Source organism: Oryzias latipes, chromosome 15, assembly GCF_002234675.1.
Source record: "Oryzias latipes chromosome 15, ASM223467v1".
Lineage (NCBI taxonomy): Eukaryota > Metazoa > Chordata > Actinopteri > Beloniformes > Adrianichthyidae > Oryzias > Oryzias latipes.
Genome location: NC_019873.2, coordinates 11,320,546 through 11,340,052, shown reverse-complemented (window position 1 = coordinate 11,340,052; position 19,507 = coordinate 11,320,546). Strand labels below are relative to the sequence as shown.

Here is a 19,507-nt window from a genome sequence, read left to right as displayed (position 1 = left end):
ACTTTTTAAAAAAATGATTCCAGAAAGTAAAAAAAACAACAACCCTAAAAATGAAAAACTTTCCTGTGCTTAAAAAAAAAGCAATTTGGAGTTTCCATAGAGAAAGCACAGGATGTGTGTTCTTTATTTTTTTAGCTTGCATTTTAATTTGAATTGTTGCCTCTAATCTTACTTTATTTTAAGTTTATCATTATTTTTAAAAGACTTACCTTGTTACTCTGACTTTTGTCGTGAGCGAGTATCCCTCGTCTGCACCCGTAGTTAGATGACGTCACAAGAGAAACATGGCGCTTGTGTTTATCTGACCGAGCAGAAGTTCGAAAACATCAAATGTTCTCCGACTGTCGGTTCTGCTTCGGCTTATACTGCGAACAGAATCATGCCGCCCGCGTGAGACATGTCGGAACCGGGACCACACGCGTCCGCCGCACCGCAGCCCTCTAACTTCTCGGAGCTGTGGAGGGATGTCTGCACGCTATCGCGTGAGTACCGTTTGTTGATGGGGGGACGTCAAGCGCACGCGCGCTGGATCAGGTCATTTAAAATCTCTAAAGTTGATGGTCATGGTAATTGTACGACATACTTTAATTTAGTTACACTTACTGACGTAACTTTTTTGTACTCAATTGTAGTTTTTCATATTTGTGTGAAAGGTAATACTTTGACAGCAGTTGCTTTAGAGGTGTCTACCAATCTTTTATTTATGTTGTTAAACGTTATTTTCAAACAGCATGTACAATAAAAGTGTGAATGCCAAGGGGAAGGAGAGAGAGAGAGAGAAAATATCAATGCATACAGACCTTATATAGACAACCTAAGGGGTATTCCAGGAAGCATGTTTAAACTACCCTGACTTTAACCCTGACCTCTGGCTGAAATCCGCCTGAACTTGCTTACTCTGGGTATGTCGGTTCCAAAATATGAGTTAGCGTAATTACGCTCGACTTGGTAACCCTGGTTTAATGCACGTGCACGGCAAGTACATAAAGACATTCTCAATAGAACACCGATTTCCCGAGTCACCATGGAAACGAGAAAAAAAGAGAGCGCTACACTTCAGTGAGACGGAGTCGGAGATTTTAATGACGGTGTAGAGTTTCTGCTTGGAGAAAAAGAACGGACAAAGTAAACACGAGTTTCTATCTCATTTCTATTTTCATTGTGACGCATATATGTATAACTTATCCAAATTAAATGAATTACTTCAATTGGTAACAAGTAATTGAGTTAAATTTATTCAGCCTAATTTCTTACGTCTATCCAACTCAATATTTTTTTTACAACTTAAATTTACATATTTATCTACCTAAATGTAATATTACTCTAATTCAATTAAAATGTTTTTCCATTACTTTTTCATTAAACCATCATACAGTAAGGGTGCTAACTAAACTCATCGTCCTCCTCTTCCTCCCTCTCACTCATGGTGCAGAAAGAATTAAATACAACAGTACAAATAACTTGGCCAAACACAGTAAAACAGCTAAACAACTAAACACATTTGGACAAAAACCCACAATTAACCCAAATCCATCCAGACAGGCAAAGGGAATGGTATCCCACAATTCCTTGCGGTGCCGATCTAACAGTACACCTACTTAATTGAATTAATTTGAATGAAAGTGAAATAAATGTCTGAAAACTACGTGTTATTTTTAAGCTGACTTAACTAAAAAGAATTGATTTATCTTAACTAAAGCAAATAATTAAGTTAGATCAAAGTTGAAAAGTTTATTTTTCCAACATCCAAATGTGGTCTTATCATCCTCTAATGGTGGAAAAAGTATTATCTGAGTTTCTTCTTCCACTAAATCATCTTTAAATGGACACGCCATGCTGCTTCACCTCTGGAAACAAACTAACCTTCAACTAAACCTGCTCCAGACCAGGTTATGTTCAGAGCATGAGTTGCTATGGCAACTTGACATCCCATGAAACATACCACCATTTTTGGAACCGAAAGCTGAGGTTATCCGCTTCCTTAGCCACAAACTTACCGTGGGAGCTAGCATAACCTGCTTTTGGGAATACCCCCCAGAGTTGTGTGGATGGTCTGGTGGAGGGGGGCACGGTGAAACAACCGGGCTCATCTTTTACCGGTCCGCCCCCCAATTTTAACTCTCACTTCAGACACCACACACTGCATGTTGGCTCCACACAAGACACAAGCAGCAAACACACACAGCAGTAGGGCCCCCCACCCCACTGGAGACCTCCCATTTCACCTGCAGCACACACACCGCACACCCACACCACAATACAAAGGTAAGACCGGTAAGGGGCGGCCGGTCTCTACCCAACTGGTCTTCTCGGGGCGGCCTGGCGTGTGGGGACCCTGTTAGCCGAAGCGGTGGCCTGGCATGCGGTGCTCATTTTGTTATAGTAAAACCTGTCCAACACAAAAGGCCTTTAAGAAAAGAAAGGATATAAACAATGTAGTATTTTAAGTGATACGTCTTTAATTTTTGTTTAATCTAAATGGTACATGTTTTCAAAGATCTGATCCCAATTTATAGCCATACATTATACTATGTAAAAGATTTCTTATTTGTTTGTTTGTTGGAAACTGATCCATTCCAAATGTCCACCTCATTCAAAAAGATAGTAAATCTGACTAATGGATCAGTGTTGTTATTTCCTTTAAAAAAGATGGAATGGTTTGGTTGGTATTGCGTCAAATGCTGTTGCATGTTCTTTCGGGGAAACTGGGATACCAAATTTTGAAAAAAAAATCTTCATATGTTAATAAAAATACCAATGCGAATATAAAAGTTGTCTAATTAGATGATATACCATTTGTGGGAAAAGGAGGATTTTTTTTCTTATACTGAACATCTTGGTTTTTCCAAATAAACAGGCCATTGATTAAAAACTATGTTTAGAAATTAGTTTCCCGGCAAGCAGGGCTAGTTTATAAACATTTTTAAAGTTTAGTGGGTGATTTTTCTATTCTATTGTCACATTTGAGCAGAAGCTTGAATCCTCCCATCAAGTTTAAAAATTGTTGGAAAAGGCGTTGCAGATATTGTCTTCTGCTTTCAGTAGCTTAAAATGGCGACTGAATTGACTTTTTTTGGTTGAAACTGCGAGTAAACCTTTTCTATGGATGAGATCAGACAATCCAGTTCTCATGTACAGCCAATGCCACCAACAAGCCTCACCAGAACATTTCTGCTCTGGCTAACAACCACGATGGACCTGCAGCAGCTCATAGAGAAAGGCTGGCGTGAGTGGCATGGTTTGGGCCTGATGGAACGCTTAAGTCTGTAAAGTCATTTTTTAAACCTTTATTCAAATTAAACTTTGCTTTTGAGAAACGTTTTCTTATAACTAGTAATGGGAACTGATCAAAAATAAACGTTTGAGGTAAGAACTCACTAAAAAGTTTAGTTTTTGCTTCAACAAAAGAAAACATCACATTTTATAGTCTTCCTAACATTTCGAGTGAAAAGTTTGCCTCTCAGACTTGCAGAGTCCTCGGCACAGAGGCGCAGACAGCAGGAACCTCCTCGGCTTCAGCAGCGGAGACTCTCCCAGCGATGTGGAAATGTCGCAAGATATCTTCTGGGACTGCACGTCTCCCACTCCAGCAGGTACACCCACCCCCCCTGCTGTTAATTACTCTAAAAGCACCTGAAATGCAGAAAGAAAACAATTCCACAATTTGTTTGTTTTTTATTTCAGGGTCAAGACGCAGAAACGGCAGGGTGGTGGAAATATCTGACATCGTCAGCCGCATTGCCCCAAAGGTCTGTGTTATTTGGAAATTTGCTGACAATAATGTTGCCATGGTACCCTGACAACTGTATTTTTTTTCAATGACAGTGCGCCTTATATATGGATTCATTCTGGTTGTGCTTACTGACGTGGAATTGATTTTGAGAGGTAGACGGCATTAAAAATGTCAAAATGTTTTGTCGGTTATTGTCCTGATTACGCTAACACGGCCAATGTGTAGCTGTGTCAGACAGTGCTATTCTGGAAGTGTTAACTAACAAGGTTAGGTGTTATTGTGAATACGCCAACGTGGCTAACGTATAGAGTTGTCAGACTGTTTTTTATTTATTTTTTTGACGTCTTACTAATAAAGTTGAGTGTTATGAATACTCTACCCGCCTAACATGTAGCGGTGACAGACTTTTTTTTTTGACATGTTACTAACAAGATTGGGTGTTATTGTGAAGACGTTAATGTGTAGCAGCGTACGACTTTTTGATTTAACATTACTAACAAGGTCGGGAGTTAAGAACATTTGTTGTAGAAGCATCCGTCTGTCTTTTACATGTTGCAAACGGGGTTGGGAATGACAGGTATTGTGAACATGGTAACACTTCTAACAAGTAGCGTGTTGCAAACAAGGTCTAGAGTTACTGTGAACGCAGTTAATAAAGTCTGACTGACTTGTCTCTGAATGGGTCTTATAGTTTGGTGCGCCTTTATAAATGACAAAAGTTTGACCTTCTCATCGACTCTTTTGTGAATGACACTGACCGAGAACCCTAAGGAGCAGCTCTATCGCGGTGAATACAGTAAATTTAAATTCACAAAAACCATCTGATCAAAAGGAGGAAAAGATGGTTTCCAGTTTATTGGCTGTGACTTGTGAGGTTTTTTCTTGTCCTTTTTTCTCAGAACGTGAAGTCCAAAGGGAAAGAGTCGCCTCTTCTGCAGTGGATCGACGACGGCGCCCTATTGCACACGCCTGATATTCCAAAAACACGAGTCAGGAAGAAGTCTGCTCGGTCTGTAATCACGCCTGTGAGATGCAGGCCTCTATTGCTAATTGGTTTGGTAAAAACGGATCTTTTGGTTCTGACCTGATCTTTTGCAGTCGCAGCAGCGTGGAGAACCTTGTGAAGCTGGCCAGACAGTTTGATGAAAACATGCAGCAAGACGGCGAGACTTTGGATGGCGATTGCCTCCATCAGATGGCGAACACCTCCGAGAGAGATCTGGGGAAGGATCAGGTGGAGGAGGAGCTACACGCTCTCTTCGACTGCTCCACTCAGGCGGTCAGCGGGCAGCTGAGCGAGGTTTCTTCCCAGGACGCCAAAGAGCGTCCCGCTGCTTCGGCTGACGAATGTGCTCTGCAGCCCGCAGGGGAAACAGAGGGAGCCGTCCACTGGGGTGGCTTTGAGGATGACTGGGACAATGACGACCTCCTCAACGACTCTTTTGTGCTGAAACTGACCGAGAATCCTAAGGAGCAGCTGGGTTTGCAGCCTGCGCTCACAGACTCCGCACCTCGGCCTCCAGGCAGAAGAACCTGCGGCGCTCTGGAGGAGCCGTGTCCAAAACCTAAACCCACAACCAGAAGCACTTTCCACCTGGCGCCCAACCCCTGCTTTCAACCCAAAGAGACCCAAGAGGTTTCAGGTTCCACTTTCACTGCTGTACGACCAAAACTGCAGCCTTCCACTCCAAAACAAACGTCCTTTTCCCACCCCGACAAAACCAATCACTCTAAGAAACCAGACTTTAAGGAGATTTCTGACAGTTTATGGGACGATGATGACGACGCACTGCTCTGCCAGGCATGTGATTCCATCGAAATGACCTCCAATCCTCATCAGCAGCAGGATGTCCCACCAGAGGGACAGCAGGGGTCCACACGGCCTCCCCCAGCCCACACAGCCGCCGCCAAAGCCAAGAGACCGGGAACATTTGTTCGCTCCAACTCCCTGCAAGAGAGCCGCTGTGAGGCGGTCGGCTACCAGGGATGGAACATCCCCACCAAACAGACGACATGTCACAGCTCCACAGACGCTCTGGGGCAGTTCAACCAGAGTGGGAGTTCCTCTGCTGCTCTGCAGGCTGGATGGGTCAGACCCCCCCAAAACTCAAAGTCCCAGCAGGCCACATTTAAGAGGAACATGTCTGACTCCGTGCTCGTGAGCCGCAAAGGTAAGAGTTAGATATTAACTGAGCTCAAATAAAGCAAAAAGTTTTTAATCTTGCAAACATTTTTATTTTCTAGATCAGTGATTTTCAACCTTTTTTGAGCCACGGCACACTTTAACCTTGACAAAAATCCCGCGGCACACCAGCATCCAAAAAAAAAAAAAAAAAAAACAGAGATTCATGGTCTGTATTGATCGACAGCCCCCCCCCGCGCAATCTCACGTGCATTTTTGTGATAATTGTGGCCGGAAAAGCAGGAAGTTGCGGCTGTTTTTTCTAAGAGATGAAATGAAAGTTAAATTAGAAAATTTAGAAACTGTTTGTTTGTTGTGGTTTCAAGGCGTTTCGCAAGGACAACTCATTGTGCGCTGGGACACTGCGCTGGGACACCTTTAAGCCAATGCATCATGGGAGATGTAGTGTGAAAACTGCCGAAAACTTGCAGAAAGACTCGCGTCTCTGAGCTTCATTGTTTTGTTCTCTTGTTCCACGGTCTGACACCGGACTCTGTGGAAAGCTACACCGCTAAAGAAGAGCTTTAGCTGGTATTTTTGTTAGAACTGAGTGACTTTATCAGCAGAATTAAGAACAAGGAAGTGAAGCACTTCTGATTGGTCAGACTGATGACATGTGATTAAGCCTTCAAGAATGATTGGTGGAGACAGTTAAAGGGACGGGACTTTTCCGCAAACTGTCATAGCTGCAGGGAAATCGCGGTAGCGTCATTCTTATCAAAATTTCTTTAATAGAATTAAATAAACACAAAGAAAAAGTAATTTTAAGATCTTTTATATTCCTAACTACTCAGTGTTTTATCAGGGCCTGTTTGGATGAACAAAGAGCTGATATCCTGGAGATGGGAAATGTTTTTAGATCAGTGAATGATTAATGAGGGCAATTTCTCCACGGCACACTTGACCATCTCCCACGGCACACTAGTGTGCCGCGGCACACTGGTTGAAAAACACTGTTCTAGATTAATGTCAGAAGCGATTCCGCTATTGGTATTTTAAATCAATTCTACTCTGAAGAAGCTGATTGTGGCCTACAATAAAAAATAGAAGACTGCCAAGATAAGTACCAAAATATTAGATGAACAATGAAGCCTCACCAGCTGTTTGCTAGAATTAAAAGCCCCAGAGTCTGTCATATAATATTATTTTTTTAGTAATATTTTCTATTTTAAAAAAATCTTTAAAGACCCACTTAGATGAAAATGCTTTTTAACATCATGTTCTTGTGGCATGTACCTGATGATGGAGGACACGTATTGAACAATTTAAGGTCAAAATTAAATTTCTGAGCACTGTTTTCTCTGCATTATAGGGCTCACTCAGAAGCTGTAATTTCTTTCAAAAATCACATCTTATTATCTGGAGCACCTATAAATTAATTATTCTGCTTGTGTTTACTGATGTTGCAGTGATTTTGAGATGTACACGGCACTTTGTCAAAATTTCAGCCTGTTTATTTTTTTTTTTTTACGTGTTGCAAACGAGGTTGGGTGTTATTGTGAATATACTAATGCAGCTAACATGTAGCGACGTACAACCTTTACGTGTTGGGAGTTAGCTTAGTCACTTTTCAGTTTTAACGATATCAGTCTGTTTTTTTTTACGTGTTGCAAACGAGGTTGGGTGTTATTGTGAATATACTAATGCAGCTAACATGTAGCGACGTACAACCTTTACGTGTTGGGAGTTAGCTTAGTCACTTTTCAGTTTTAACGATATCAGTCTGTTTTTTTTACGTGTTGCAAACGAGGTTGGGAGTTACAGGTTTAGTGAAAAAAGCTACCCATATCGGAAAAAAACAAGAATTAAGGCCTAAAAACTGGTTTCTATTTATTTATTTTATAAGTGACCAGGTTAATGGCCTTCGAAGTGTGCATTATCACTTTTTAACGCACTTCGGACGGTTCAGGCTTCCACTGCGTGCGTTAAAAAGTGATAATGCACACTTCGTCGGCCATTAACCCTTACTTCCTCCACAGCAACAGAAACGGCCGTTGATACGGCGGCTGCAAGGCAGAAAAACTTGCATCAATGTGTCTTAGTTTGATTTACAGACTACAATAGTCTGACTCTAATGTGTTTATTTTTGTTTTTGGAAATTCTGTGAAAGGTTTTGGAAAAGGTATGGAAAACCATTGCTAGTGTGTACAAACCCTGCACATAGTGCACTAAAGTGGTCAGTCAACATTAGTTGTTTTTTTTTTTTTATCAAAGCTTTATACACAGGTGTCTCTTCTCAAATTTCAGTTTTTGTCCCAAGCCCGAAGATGACGAAGTGTTCTGCTGCTGAGATTGAGAGGAAGAAGCAGGAGGCTTTAGCCCGGAGGCACCTGAGATTACAGAGCACCTCAAAACGCTCCTGATGGGGGCGCCGCTCCGTTTTACACCAAAACAAGCCTTAAGGAAGATGGTCATCATACCAGAGGTTTCCTCCAGACACAATCCGGAAAGTCCTCAGAGGAATTTTTGGGGTTTTCCATTCCACTCCAAAGCTGTAAAACATTTAGGTCGTTTCTTACCCATAATCCTGACTTTTAAGTCGGCACTTCTGCTCGGCATGTCGATACAAGGACTGGCATAAAAATCCATTGTTTTCCATCATCATAAACCTATGTTGTTCAATCAAGCCTCTGACTACAGTGACATAAGCTCACAGCATGTGTGCTCAAGAACAATTTTTGCAGGTTTTTTATTTGTATTGGTCAAAAAAAGATGGTACTGCAACTTTTTTTATAAAAACGGGTATGATTACTATTTTGACAGAGGGACACGATGACATGCTGAGGTTGGCTGTACCCTAAAGCTCCAGATGTTTTGTTACTGTTTTGATTTGACTTTAACAAGTGTCACCTGACTTTCTCGACGCTCTTCCTCCAAACAAAATAAAAATATTTAAGTGATTCTCTGTGTTTCAGCCTTTTCTTTAGGTCAGCTTCATCAGTAGATCACGCTTATGTGGGACCACAATTATGTCCTCTGCTTACTCTTGTGTTCAACCACACATGCAGGTTCACTGAAGTTGCAAAAAAGGTTTCTTAGTGCTCGGCAAAGTTGAGCTTTTTTCATCGTAATTATTCCCATATTTTCTGTGCTTATTTGTGATCTGTGGCATTGCTGGCAGACTGGGAGTATGGACTCCGGCAGGGCTGCACTTGTTCACTGGTTCTGTTCATAGTTTTTATGGACAGGATTTCTAGGCGCAGCCAGGGGTTTGGTTTGGGGACCACAGGATTTCGTCTCTGCTTTTTGCAGATGATATTGTCCTGTTGGCTTCATCGAGTCGGTTTGCGGCCAAGTGTGAAGCGGCTGGGATGAGGGTCAGCTCAGCTAAATCTGAGGCTGTGGGTGGGTGGAGTGCTTCTGCCCCAGGTATAGGAGTTTAAATATGAAGTGAGGGAAGATCAGAGCATGAGATCAACAGGCAGATTGGAGCTGCAATCTAAAGGCCCGTACACACCGGGACGAATATTCGCCAGGCGTTATTCGCCACGTTTTTTGTGTTCACACCCAGGCGATTTTCGCTGACGATGAGCCGAGCGAACATGCAATTTCATTCCCTGACATTAGATGGCGCTTAATGTAAACAGAAATACTCCTGTACACAAGGTGGCGCTGCGCAACTTTACGCTTCTTAAAGTCGCTTTTCAGTCAGAAGAAGAGAGCAAGTATTTACGCGCTTGTCAGAATCATACAAAGAAAACATGCATATTTCAAGCACCAGTAGCTCCAACTGGTGCTTGGTTCGGGGATATTTTAGAATGTCCGTCATTATTTCTTCGCGGCAGTGTAGACGCTACTTGGCGTCTATCTTCTTCGCTGGTATGTGTGCTCAGCAAGGCAGTTTTGTGTTTGAGCGCCCCCAAGTTGTGTTTTACTGTAACTTCAGAAGCTCCAGACACGTGTGCAATAGCGCCATTCTCATTGGTCGAATAGATTTCGACGCGACGCGTTGGAAAAAAAAAAACGAACCCGAGGCGTTTTTTTTTTTGACGCTTTGACGCCTGGCGTTTTTTCGCGTCGTTGTGCACACTCTCATTGGTGCCCTTTGTTTAGTCACGAGGCGTTAAACGTCGGCGAAAATCGCCGGCGAAATTCGTCCCGGTGAGAACGGGCCTTAATACTCACTGATGGTTTGGAGCTCCGGTTCATGAGCAATAGGACAAGGTCCCAAATACAAGTGGCCCAAATGAGCTTCCTTCATAGGGTGGCTGGGCGCTCCCTTAGCCCTTGTGCTATCTTAGGCACTTTAACATTGGGAGTTGGGTCATCTAGACCCACTAGTGCTCTGAACCTTTTTTCTTCAATGATTTGTGATCTTCACTGGTTTCCATGGATTACATGAAATCTTTCCACCTTTATCCCCCTTTGTTATGGTAGAGAGAACACGTCAATGTAAGGGTGGGGTCATCTAAGACAGCACAAGGATTAGAGATGGGGTGAGAAGCTTCGACACCTGGAGAGACTCCGGGTAGACTCGCTGCCTGGTCATCTAGTCCGAACGCCTCCTGGATGCATCCCTGGGGAAGTGTTCAAGGCATGTCCTACTGGGTGGAGGTCCTTGGGTATACTGGAGAGACTACATCTCTTTGGGGTCCCCCCAAAAGGGCTGGAGGAAGTGGCCTGAGGGGAGGGAAGTCTAGGAATCTCAGCTGAGACTTCAACTCCTGTGACCCGGTCCTGGATAAGCGGAAGAAGATGGATGGATGGATCGCAAATCAGCTGTAAATAAAGTTTGATGTCACTTCTGTCCACATGTTCAGGGTCACTCTGTTTGGGCAGTATTATGTCCAGGATCATATTGGACATATTTTACCGGCAGCCTGTAACTTCTAAGTGTTTCAACACGTCCAAACAGAATGGCTCCTGTGAGCGCAGGAACCTTCTCGTGGAGAATCTTGTTGTTTCAGACATGAGGGATTATTTTAATATTAGGGCTAATTTGTCCTCCTCGTCTTATCGTTCTGCTCACCTGCTGTGTCAGAGACATAGACGAGCACAATGTTCACCTTTGTCACCCTGAGAGAATTCCTGTGTCCCTCCCGCCTTCCCTGCCGTGACATTCCTTTTAGACTTCCCAGGTGTGTACGTGTGAGGAGAAGAGACGGGTGGTCTGCAGGTGTGTGTTTGAGAGTTTCTCCTATTCTGAGCACGAAGCCTGCCCCCTCCCATGCCTGACTGTAAATCAGATGGCAGAGCAATTTGGCAGCAGCATCAAGGCCCCTGGTTTTTATGACTATGATTATGGTTATGATGATGACTCGTATTTATTTCAACTATCTGATGAAACCTCGGGCTAAAGCTAACAGGTGTCGAGCAGGTACAATATCACGCTCGCTGAAGGATCCCTCTAATGTTGCCATGGCGAAGGAAGAATGGGCTGTTTGAGCGCCGGCTCGTCACGCCGTACACGGAGTAATTTCTGAATATTGGACGGGAGTGGAGAACCACAACGCCCTCTTTGTGGAGGAGGAATGATTTATGGCTGTTAGTCGGGCTCAAGGCAGTAATTGCTGCAGTTGCAATTATGCTACCATTGCACCTGTTAAAACTGTCTGTTCTTATGTGGATGTTTGTGAAAGAGGAGAATTTGCAGCCTGAAACTGGCGTGTGAAGACACTGCAGTTGTGTGGGAACATTTTAGATCCTGGAAAAAAGGGTGTGATGGACAGATTTGTATTTTGACTTCTCACATAGAAACAAAACAAACCAGGAACATTAGGCTTAAAGATGAAAGCTCTCATTGAAGAAAGTGGAGAAAAAACTTAGAAAATGGTGCTGGAAAGAAAATGTAATGGAAATAGGAGATTTGCACCAATGAGAGCCATGAAACGTGATTAAAGTCTCGTCTATGTTTAAATAAATACCATTAAATCTACAGATAATCATGCTGCTGCTAGTAGCTGCCCTGCTTGTCACTGACTGCACTCTTAGATCTGTGGTCAAACATTTGTTTGAATTAGATTCATTTGAAGCTAGATCTTCATTTTTGTCATTGCTGTCTTTTGGTCCAAATGAAACCGATAAACTAATTTCAAAACAAAAAAGGGAAAAAAAGGAGGCACAGATATGTCTGTCAGATCAAACCTGTGCGCTAAAGCTGTTCAAAAAATGAGTCACATTATGGTTGGTTTGTAAATTGGATTGACAATAGTAGGTTTAATTGTTGTGTTGTCTGATAGTTTGGATGGATGGATGGATGGATGGATGGATGGATGGATGGATGGATGGATGGATGGATGGATGGATGCATGGATGGATGGATGGATGGATGGATGGATGGATGGATGGATGGATGGATGGATGGATGGATGGATGCATGGATGGATGATTAAGTGCACGGTTAGAGTCCTGCAAAAATTAGAAAAAAAATCCAAAATGGCAAATGAGCACTTAGATAAAGTCACCAAGGCATCAGCAGAAATAATGTGTCATCAAATGTGTTTGCAAAAGTTTGTTTAACCCTGGTGCTATCCTATGACCCCACCCTTACATTGACGTGTTCTCCCTACCATGACAAAGGTGGATAAAGGTGGAAAGATTTCATGTAATCCATAGACACCAGTGAAGATCACAAATCATTGAAGAAAAAAGGTTCAGAGTACTGTCTAGTGGGTCTAGATGACCCAACTCCCAATGTTAAAGTGCCTGGGATAGCACAAGGGTTATGGGGGATTTACCAGCTGTTGGGACCTCGTTCAAGTGAAACCACCTTTGTTTCATCACTTCCACTGAAGACGTGGAGGCGTGGCCTCCGGGCAATCACAAGCCCACACAGGTCAATCAGTGCCTCTTTCAGTTATAATAGTTCATTTTTCTTCTTCAAAAATCTACTAAAAAGCTGAACCCTTCATCATACCTGTGTGGAATGACTTTGAGAACTGCAGGAGATCTCATCCGTTTGCTTAGGAATGAATGGACGTCAATCAGCAGTCCCGCTTGTGGAAATCACTGATTTGGGAAGTAAAGAGGAAATCGTTTTTCTTATTTCCCTTTGTTTTTCCTTCCCTGCCGGGTTAGTGCATTCATCACAGCATGAGGCGCACATGTTGAGTAATGAGACCTGCAGGCTCGCCGGTCTACTGGACTACATTTAGAGCATGTTCATAAAAAAGTCTCTTAAATAAAGAACAACGATCATAAATTAAACAGGTTTAGAAATAAAGTGGAGGACCTCTGGTGGAGATAGCATCTCTGATTGCTTTCCCATCATGCCTACATGGACTTGTTTCCTCTGACTTTGTGTCATGTCTCTGGGGCACAAACACTGGAATGGGGGGTGGGGGGTGTTCAGCAGCGTGGAGGCGGCCTGTCAGCAGCGTAAATGACCTGTGAAGAGTTTCACAGTGCGTGTCATTAGGCAGCTTTAGATTTGTTTCAACAGCGCTTTACCTGAGGGCTCCATTCGTGGGCCCCCAGGTATGACCGCCCTCCCCAACCCAAAGGGGGGGGGGGGGGGGGGGGGTCAATTTGCCCAAAAGAAAATTCCCCTGAAAAGCACACGAGCATGACAGCACACTTGTTGGAACACATGTCTACAAATGGCTAAAAAACAAGAGTTTCCACATTGCAACTTTTTTTTTAAAATAAAAAATATATTCTTTGTCTGGTTTGGGGGTGTGTGGAGGAATCTAATTGTCAAAATCCCCCCCAAAAAAAAGGCAAAATCCCATCAGTACATCTGAAACTCCCATCCTGCTAATTTATGTTTCTATGAAAACAAGTCATTTAAAGGTCGGAGTCACCCAGATGTAAAAGCGATAAGGAGAATAGAGGTGTCTCCCAAACAGTCTTGTTATTTTAGTCTAAATCACTTCTCTGGTATGGATTTAGATTAAAATTCATACAACCACGGAAGAAGCTAAATCATCACTCCGGTATGGAGGGAGTAATACAAAAAACACATCTTCAGAAGGATTTATCACCCCACTGAAAGCCGCTATTTTTTTCCACATTCCACTAATCGTGCGCTGCTTAAACTTTCAGTATTACAGTTTTTTTTTGCAGCCCCATCTCCATCCAAACAGATCACGCACTGATATCCCAGCATGCTTTATGGAGCGTGCTGATAAGGGCCTGCAGAAGCGGGAGCCTCCTGCACGCCGCCAACAAACAGCTCTGTTGCCACATTCCTGGAGTCTACATCTGCCAACACCTTTGCGCTCCAGCGGCTGTGGTCGCTGCCAGCGTGGGCTGTAATAGTCTGCTGACAGGTTTAGGCTGAGGTAATTTTGTTTCGGAGCTTTACAGCGAGGTGCCAAATGGTTCCCAAGAGCGGCAGCTGCGGAGTCGCTGCAGAAAGGTCTCCTGTGCGCAGCTCGAATTGAGGACGGTTTGGAGGCGTTTCGTGTGTGCATCTGTAAGGTGGTAGCATCCTTGGTGGTGTTCTTGCAAATTTTCAAGTGTAAGGCTAGCTTCTGAGCAAAACTCCCGCTGCAGTGATGATGCAGGAACTCACTGTTGGAGCATAAGTGCAGAAAAAGTGCAGAGGAGTTCCCTCAGCAATTTGAAAAACAGATCACAGCGCCCCAGCACCTGCTAGCTAAACCCCCCTAAGAACCAAAAGTCCCACCGTCCCAGGCCAGACCCCTCCAAAGACTAGACCAGCTATGGTGACCTCTTCAGGGTCTTAACGGTGAGCAGCTAATTGTTTTTCCTCTATCCCCTCGGTGTAATTTAGAACCGTGAATACACGAGAGAGGAACAGGCTGGAATTGCTAATAGTGTTTGAATAAAACTTTATCAAAACTTGGAATAAAAACAAGACATTTCTTTGATCTTAAACACTGGAGATGTCGCCTGGTGCCATAGTCCCATGAGCCCGTGTGGGTGCTGGGGTTTTTTGGGTTGGCCAGGCGCGTGGAGGGTCGTAGACAGGTGTGGCCCCCTTGTAAAGGGAGCACAGGTGTGTCTGGCCTTGTGCGGCCACCTCATAGGTCATCATGAAAAACGGAACATACCATTGTCATGCGTGTGGTAAGGATTTGTAATAATATAAGTTACATACACTCATAATGTACAGGTGATGCTGTTATACGGGTTCGGAGGGGGTTGCAGAAAAAATCTGCCTACTCCCCCCATACTTCACATGTTGCTACGGCCCGTCACTCGGAGCATACCTATAGGAAAAAATGTGTATGAACATTTTCTCTCTACATATCCACCGATTTATCTACGACTTTTATATTTCCTGCGGGCCCCACACAGGGATGGCCATTTTCTGCCTGCAGACAGCCCATATCCCACATTATGCCCTAATAACACACGCTCTTTGACATACTGTAACATCTTTGAGCATTTACCTGATCAACGTGAATCAGCTGATTCTGACACAAAGAAAAGTGGTTTTACGTTGATTGTGTAAACACTTCACCACTGTAAAGTTTTGCATGTCATTACAAGGCTGCTTTTCTCAGCTTCAGAATCCACTGGATTGTGTTTATTGCGTAAACAGCTGAAGAGTTATGGTAGTCAAAAGAATGTCAACACTGTAAAGCACTTTGGGCCTTCTAAGAAGGTAGAACAGCGCCATATAAGTATACACAATTTGCCATTACCATGCTATTGAGTTATAAAATACATCATGAATTGTGCATAAAAGGGGTGTGGTGCCTTGATTGACAGTTGTGCATCAAATCATTTGCTGTCTTGTTATCTGTCCTGCCCATTTAAGGACAGTCCAGGGCTCAGCGTGGTCACATCCAGCTCAGATGGCACTCTGGTAGCTAAAAAAGGGACAGTCGTGGTTTTTAAAATAATAACAAACCATAATTTTTTTAAAAATTTTGTAATCTGAAGGTGAAGTGAGCCGCCATCTTGGTGAGGGCACCGTGGGAAAACATGGCTTAAAGTCAAGATACATTTGAAGATCTTTAAAACTTCTGAAAAGCGCAGGACAAAACCAGGGGAACCTCACATCCAGACAGGAACGTTTTTAGAGTTCTGTGGATTCCCACCACGCAGTCAGGCTGGATGATTATTCCAAGTCAGTCAGCCTGAAAGGTGACAGTATGGTCCAATTGAAATTTTTGGAACATTAAAATTTGGCACTTCTGAAAACATAGATCCTCAACATCATGATTTCATCATTGCTTAATTTACAAAGCAAGCAAAAAATAGGTTTGAAAGGATTATATAAAGGGACGCAAGTTCTTTTTTGCATTACGTCCACTTACTTTTTTCACATTATGAACAAAATTGGAGGACGTGCGATGTTTGAGTCCCTAGTCAAATTAAGCTAGCTATTCCCAGATGCAAAAATGTGTTAAACAGCCCAGCCAAAGGTGCAAATGGAGACGTAAGTGTTGAACATCTGCTGGGGAGCATAGAAATGAACCGTTTCCATCATACTGTGTGTTTTTACTGCACAGAGGAACACTCAACTGTTTTTTGCTAATTAGGAGGAACCCTTCAGAGGAAAGTTGCAGAGATCATCTTGTATTTCTTTGGCAGATGAACAAAAAATTTGCACTCTGGAAACATCCAAAGATTAGTGCCTAAAGGAGTCCGATTGTGCTCTTTTCCTGATATTTATCAGTTTCCTCTCCATTGTCTCTACCCTGTGGAGAGATCCTCAACAAATTCCCTGTTGACACTTGTTTAGGTCATTATTAAAACACAGTTAAATACAACCAGAATAAAATGGACTGGACTTAATTAAACCAACAAAAACCTTTCCCTTCAATTCAAACAAATATTTGTTTCTGCATTCATAGCTTTAGGACAGCTGGACGTTTTTTTCCCAGCATGTAGGGATGTGTTGTCAAGTGATGTATTGATACGAAAGATAAGGAAAAAAATGTAACTATTGTGGAAGTTTTTGGATTTTACTTAAATACCAATTTGCTGAAATGGTGCAATTCCCCAAATAATCTTGAAGTAACTGAGGTGAAGCTGTGTGCCTTCCTTTGAAAGACCCCTTTGATCTTTTGTAAAAGCGTTCCCAGTGGTCTTCCAATTATAATTTTGTGCAGTCTTTAGCCAAAATTACAAAACAAAACCTCTCATTTTCTAGGACAGAGTTTACATCACGGCGCCCTAACATCATTAGCCGGAACCGGAAGTTCACGTCTGTCACTAAAGCACCGGTTAAACAGATCTACAAGTCTGAACACTTTTGTTAATATCCATTTTTACCCTGTTTTAAGCTCATGTTGCAGACTAAATCATTTATTTACATTAAAAAGTTTTGGTAAAAGGTGCTACCATTCGGAAATCTTGTAGAATTTCCTTTCGCAGCTAATGATGTCTAGGCGCCATATTGTCTGCAACCAGGTCCCCCTCAAAGAGAGGTGTGTTTAAAACCACATTTTGAAATACAAAATGTGGTTCAAATCATTGAAACTCAACACAGACGTAGTCTTCAAAATCACATTTGAAAAAAACAGCTAATGAATTATAATTTCATACCTGAGTGAGGTAGAATATAAATGAATTCAGGGACACTGTTTTCTCTTTGAGATTGTCTGAGGGCAGTGTTGCCAGATATTCGTAGTTTTCCAGCCCAAAGTCAGCAAAATATTGCCAGATCCCAGCCATAACACCCAAAACGTTGATAAGAAATTAATTAGTAGTAATTAGCCTTTTATCATTCATCATTTCATGTATTTTTTAGCTCCACTCAGAGAATTTTTTATTGTTATTACGTCCGCCATTTTTCAGTCAAAAGTCAAAGCAAAACAAAAAATAACGGACATTTAGTAACAAGCATGAGCTCAAGTGAGGCCTCTTCTTTTTTGTTTTAAACATGTCAAAAAAAAAGGAAGGAGGTCGTAAAAAAACAGCAAATAATCAAATACTAGAGGTTCTGGTATAACTTATTATGATGACTAGAGGGGTGGAGGTGACTGAAATGCATTGTCTGTGCCGCACATGCCCCTTTGACACGTAAAGACTTGTTTACATGCCGCACGCGCCACGCACGCTAAAGGTTACCACGCCGAAATTTCAATCTCCATGCCTTATGTGTGCCACTGCGCCTCTGCATCTGCTGAGTCAGCAGTGCAGCCTTATTGATCCTGTGAGTTCCACAGAGAGACGTTCACGCACACACGACCCGTGACTTTGCTGCAGCACGTGCACGTTCGCGTGATGGCCTAACATCAATCATTGCTTGTCAGCCTCGCCTTCTCTCCTCCCCCTCCTCCTCATCTCCCCACTTTTCTTTGCCTTCACTGCTCAGTCTTTGTGTTTGTCTCCGTGTTTGTGGGGGCACACACATGGGGGGGGGGAGCCCAGCCTCTGAGTTTTATCTGCCCGTCACTTTCACTTGATTACAATTCAAGTCTTATTTTTGCTCTGAAGTTTAACGCTGCATTCACACTGGCCATGTGACGCACGTTCAATAACGTGCTAAATGCCGGTTCTTGAACGAGCATTTAGTCCACGGTGTTCACACAGGACAAGCAGGGAGGGGCTTCTTCTTCTCTTTCTACTGTTTACTAGTGCATGTCAGCAATAGTTAGAAGAGGTTTGGTGTGAAATGTCAAAGGGGTAAAAATCTGGTGAATCTTGCTCCAGGATTTTTCTCTCTCAGCTTTATTCAGACATATGAAAGACTTGGTGGCCTGGAATTCCAGCTGGGAACAAACTGCAATGATTCATTTCTCCTCCATGATCAGTTTCCATTGAACACACGTTCAATGGTCGCACATTTTGTCTGTAGAGCTCGGAAACGGCCGTAAAACTTGCTTAGCAACAAGTGAATGTGAGAGTTGTGAATGTGGATCCCAATACGAGCGTTTACATAGACTCCTCATTGGAAGTAGTCGCTTGTACAGTGTTGCTGAGGGAGGATTTGAATGTAGTCTTAGCCCAGCTGGAACTCAGAGGAGTCATTTTTTTCCACAATTTAATAATCTTTCTTTAAAATCAGGAAATTCTTCCAAAAATTTCAACTTTATTATAAAATTTTCCAGTTTTCTCCCCCATAAACTGTCAACCACAAAGAACTTTTCTGAAACAGAATGAAGCTGTTTTCTCTGACTGAAAATCATCTCTTTGAATAAATATGGTTTGAGGTTTCAGTGAAACTAAAAAACAAGAAAACAGACGCAGAAAACAGACGTTCCTTTATTCAAGACAAATGTTTCCTTCATCTGTTTCTTTCTTCCTGTTTGGTGGAAAATGGATTTGGCCTTCCACCAACGGCAGAAAGCATGTTCACTTCATGCTGTGCCAGAAACTGCTTCTCTTTTCCTGTTTGTCATTTTTCAAAACGTCTTTATGATGATGTTTCTTTTGTGTTGTATGTTGAAAAAGAACATATTTTATGTGCAACAGGTGCCAAGGATTTGAAAGGACGCCTGATGGTCAGAAAACCGCTCTCACTGTTTGATCTGCTTCCTTTTAGCCTCACAGGAAAAGAATTCTCTGATATTTTTTCACAAAGCCCAGCTTTCATTTTTTGTCTTATTTATTGTCGTTTTAAACTGAAAGTGACTCATTTTTTTTCAAAAAAAAAAAAAAGTATATATATATACATATGTATATAAATCTTAACTCAAAATGTCAGATAACCCTTTAACACCAGAGCTTTAGTTCCAGTGTTTACAGTCATTCATTCGTGTTCCCAGTGGTCTTTTAATTGTGATTAT

General features: G+C 42.4%; 1 protein-coding gene across 2 annotated transcripts; it reads left to right on the top strand.

Moving 5' to 3' along the window:
- Nucleotides 1–232: 232 nt before the first annotated feature.
- Nucleotides 233–8,816, top strand: etaa1 (ETAA1, ATR kinase activator). Of its 2 annotated transcripts, none has more exons than XM_004077228.2 (6): nt 233–482; nt 3,465–3,593; nt 3,685–3,749; nt 4,633–4,742; nt 4,832–5,904; nt 8,163–8,816. In XM_004077228.2, exons 1-6 carry the CDS (start codon nt 398–400, stop codon nt 8,276–8,278), a joined length of 1,578 nt encoding a protein of 525 aa, XP_004077276.1. In that variant the 5' UTR covers nt 233–397; the 3' UTR covers nt 8,279–8,816. The 2 variants fall into 2 exon arrangements, with proteins under 2 accessions (XP_004077276.1, XP_020565003.1); XM_020709344.2 differs by lacking the exon at nt 233–482 and adding an exon at nt 1,963–3,366.
- The last annotated feature ends 10,691 nt before the right edge of the window (nt 8,817–19,507 follow it).

Coding starts and splice junctions, on each gene's coding strand:
- etaa1 (XM_004077228.2), top strand. CDS start 398: ATGTCGGAACCGGGACCACACGCGTCCGCCGCACCGCAGCCCTCTAAC. Junction 3,594..3,684: donor CACGTCTCCCACTCCAGCAG/GTACACCCACCC, acceptor TTTTTATTTCAG/GGTCAAGACGCAGAAACGGC. Junction 3,750..4,632: donor TCAGCCGCATTGCCCCAAAG/GTCTGTGTTATT, acceptor CTTTTTTCTCAG/AACGTGAAGTCCAAAGGGAA.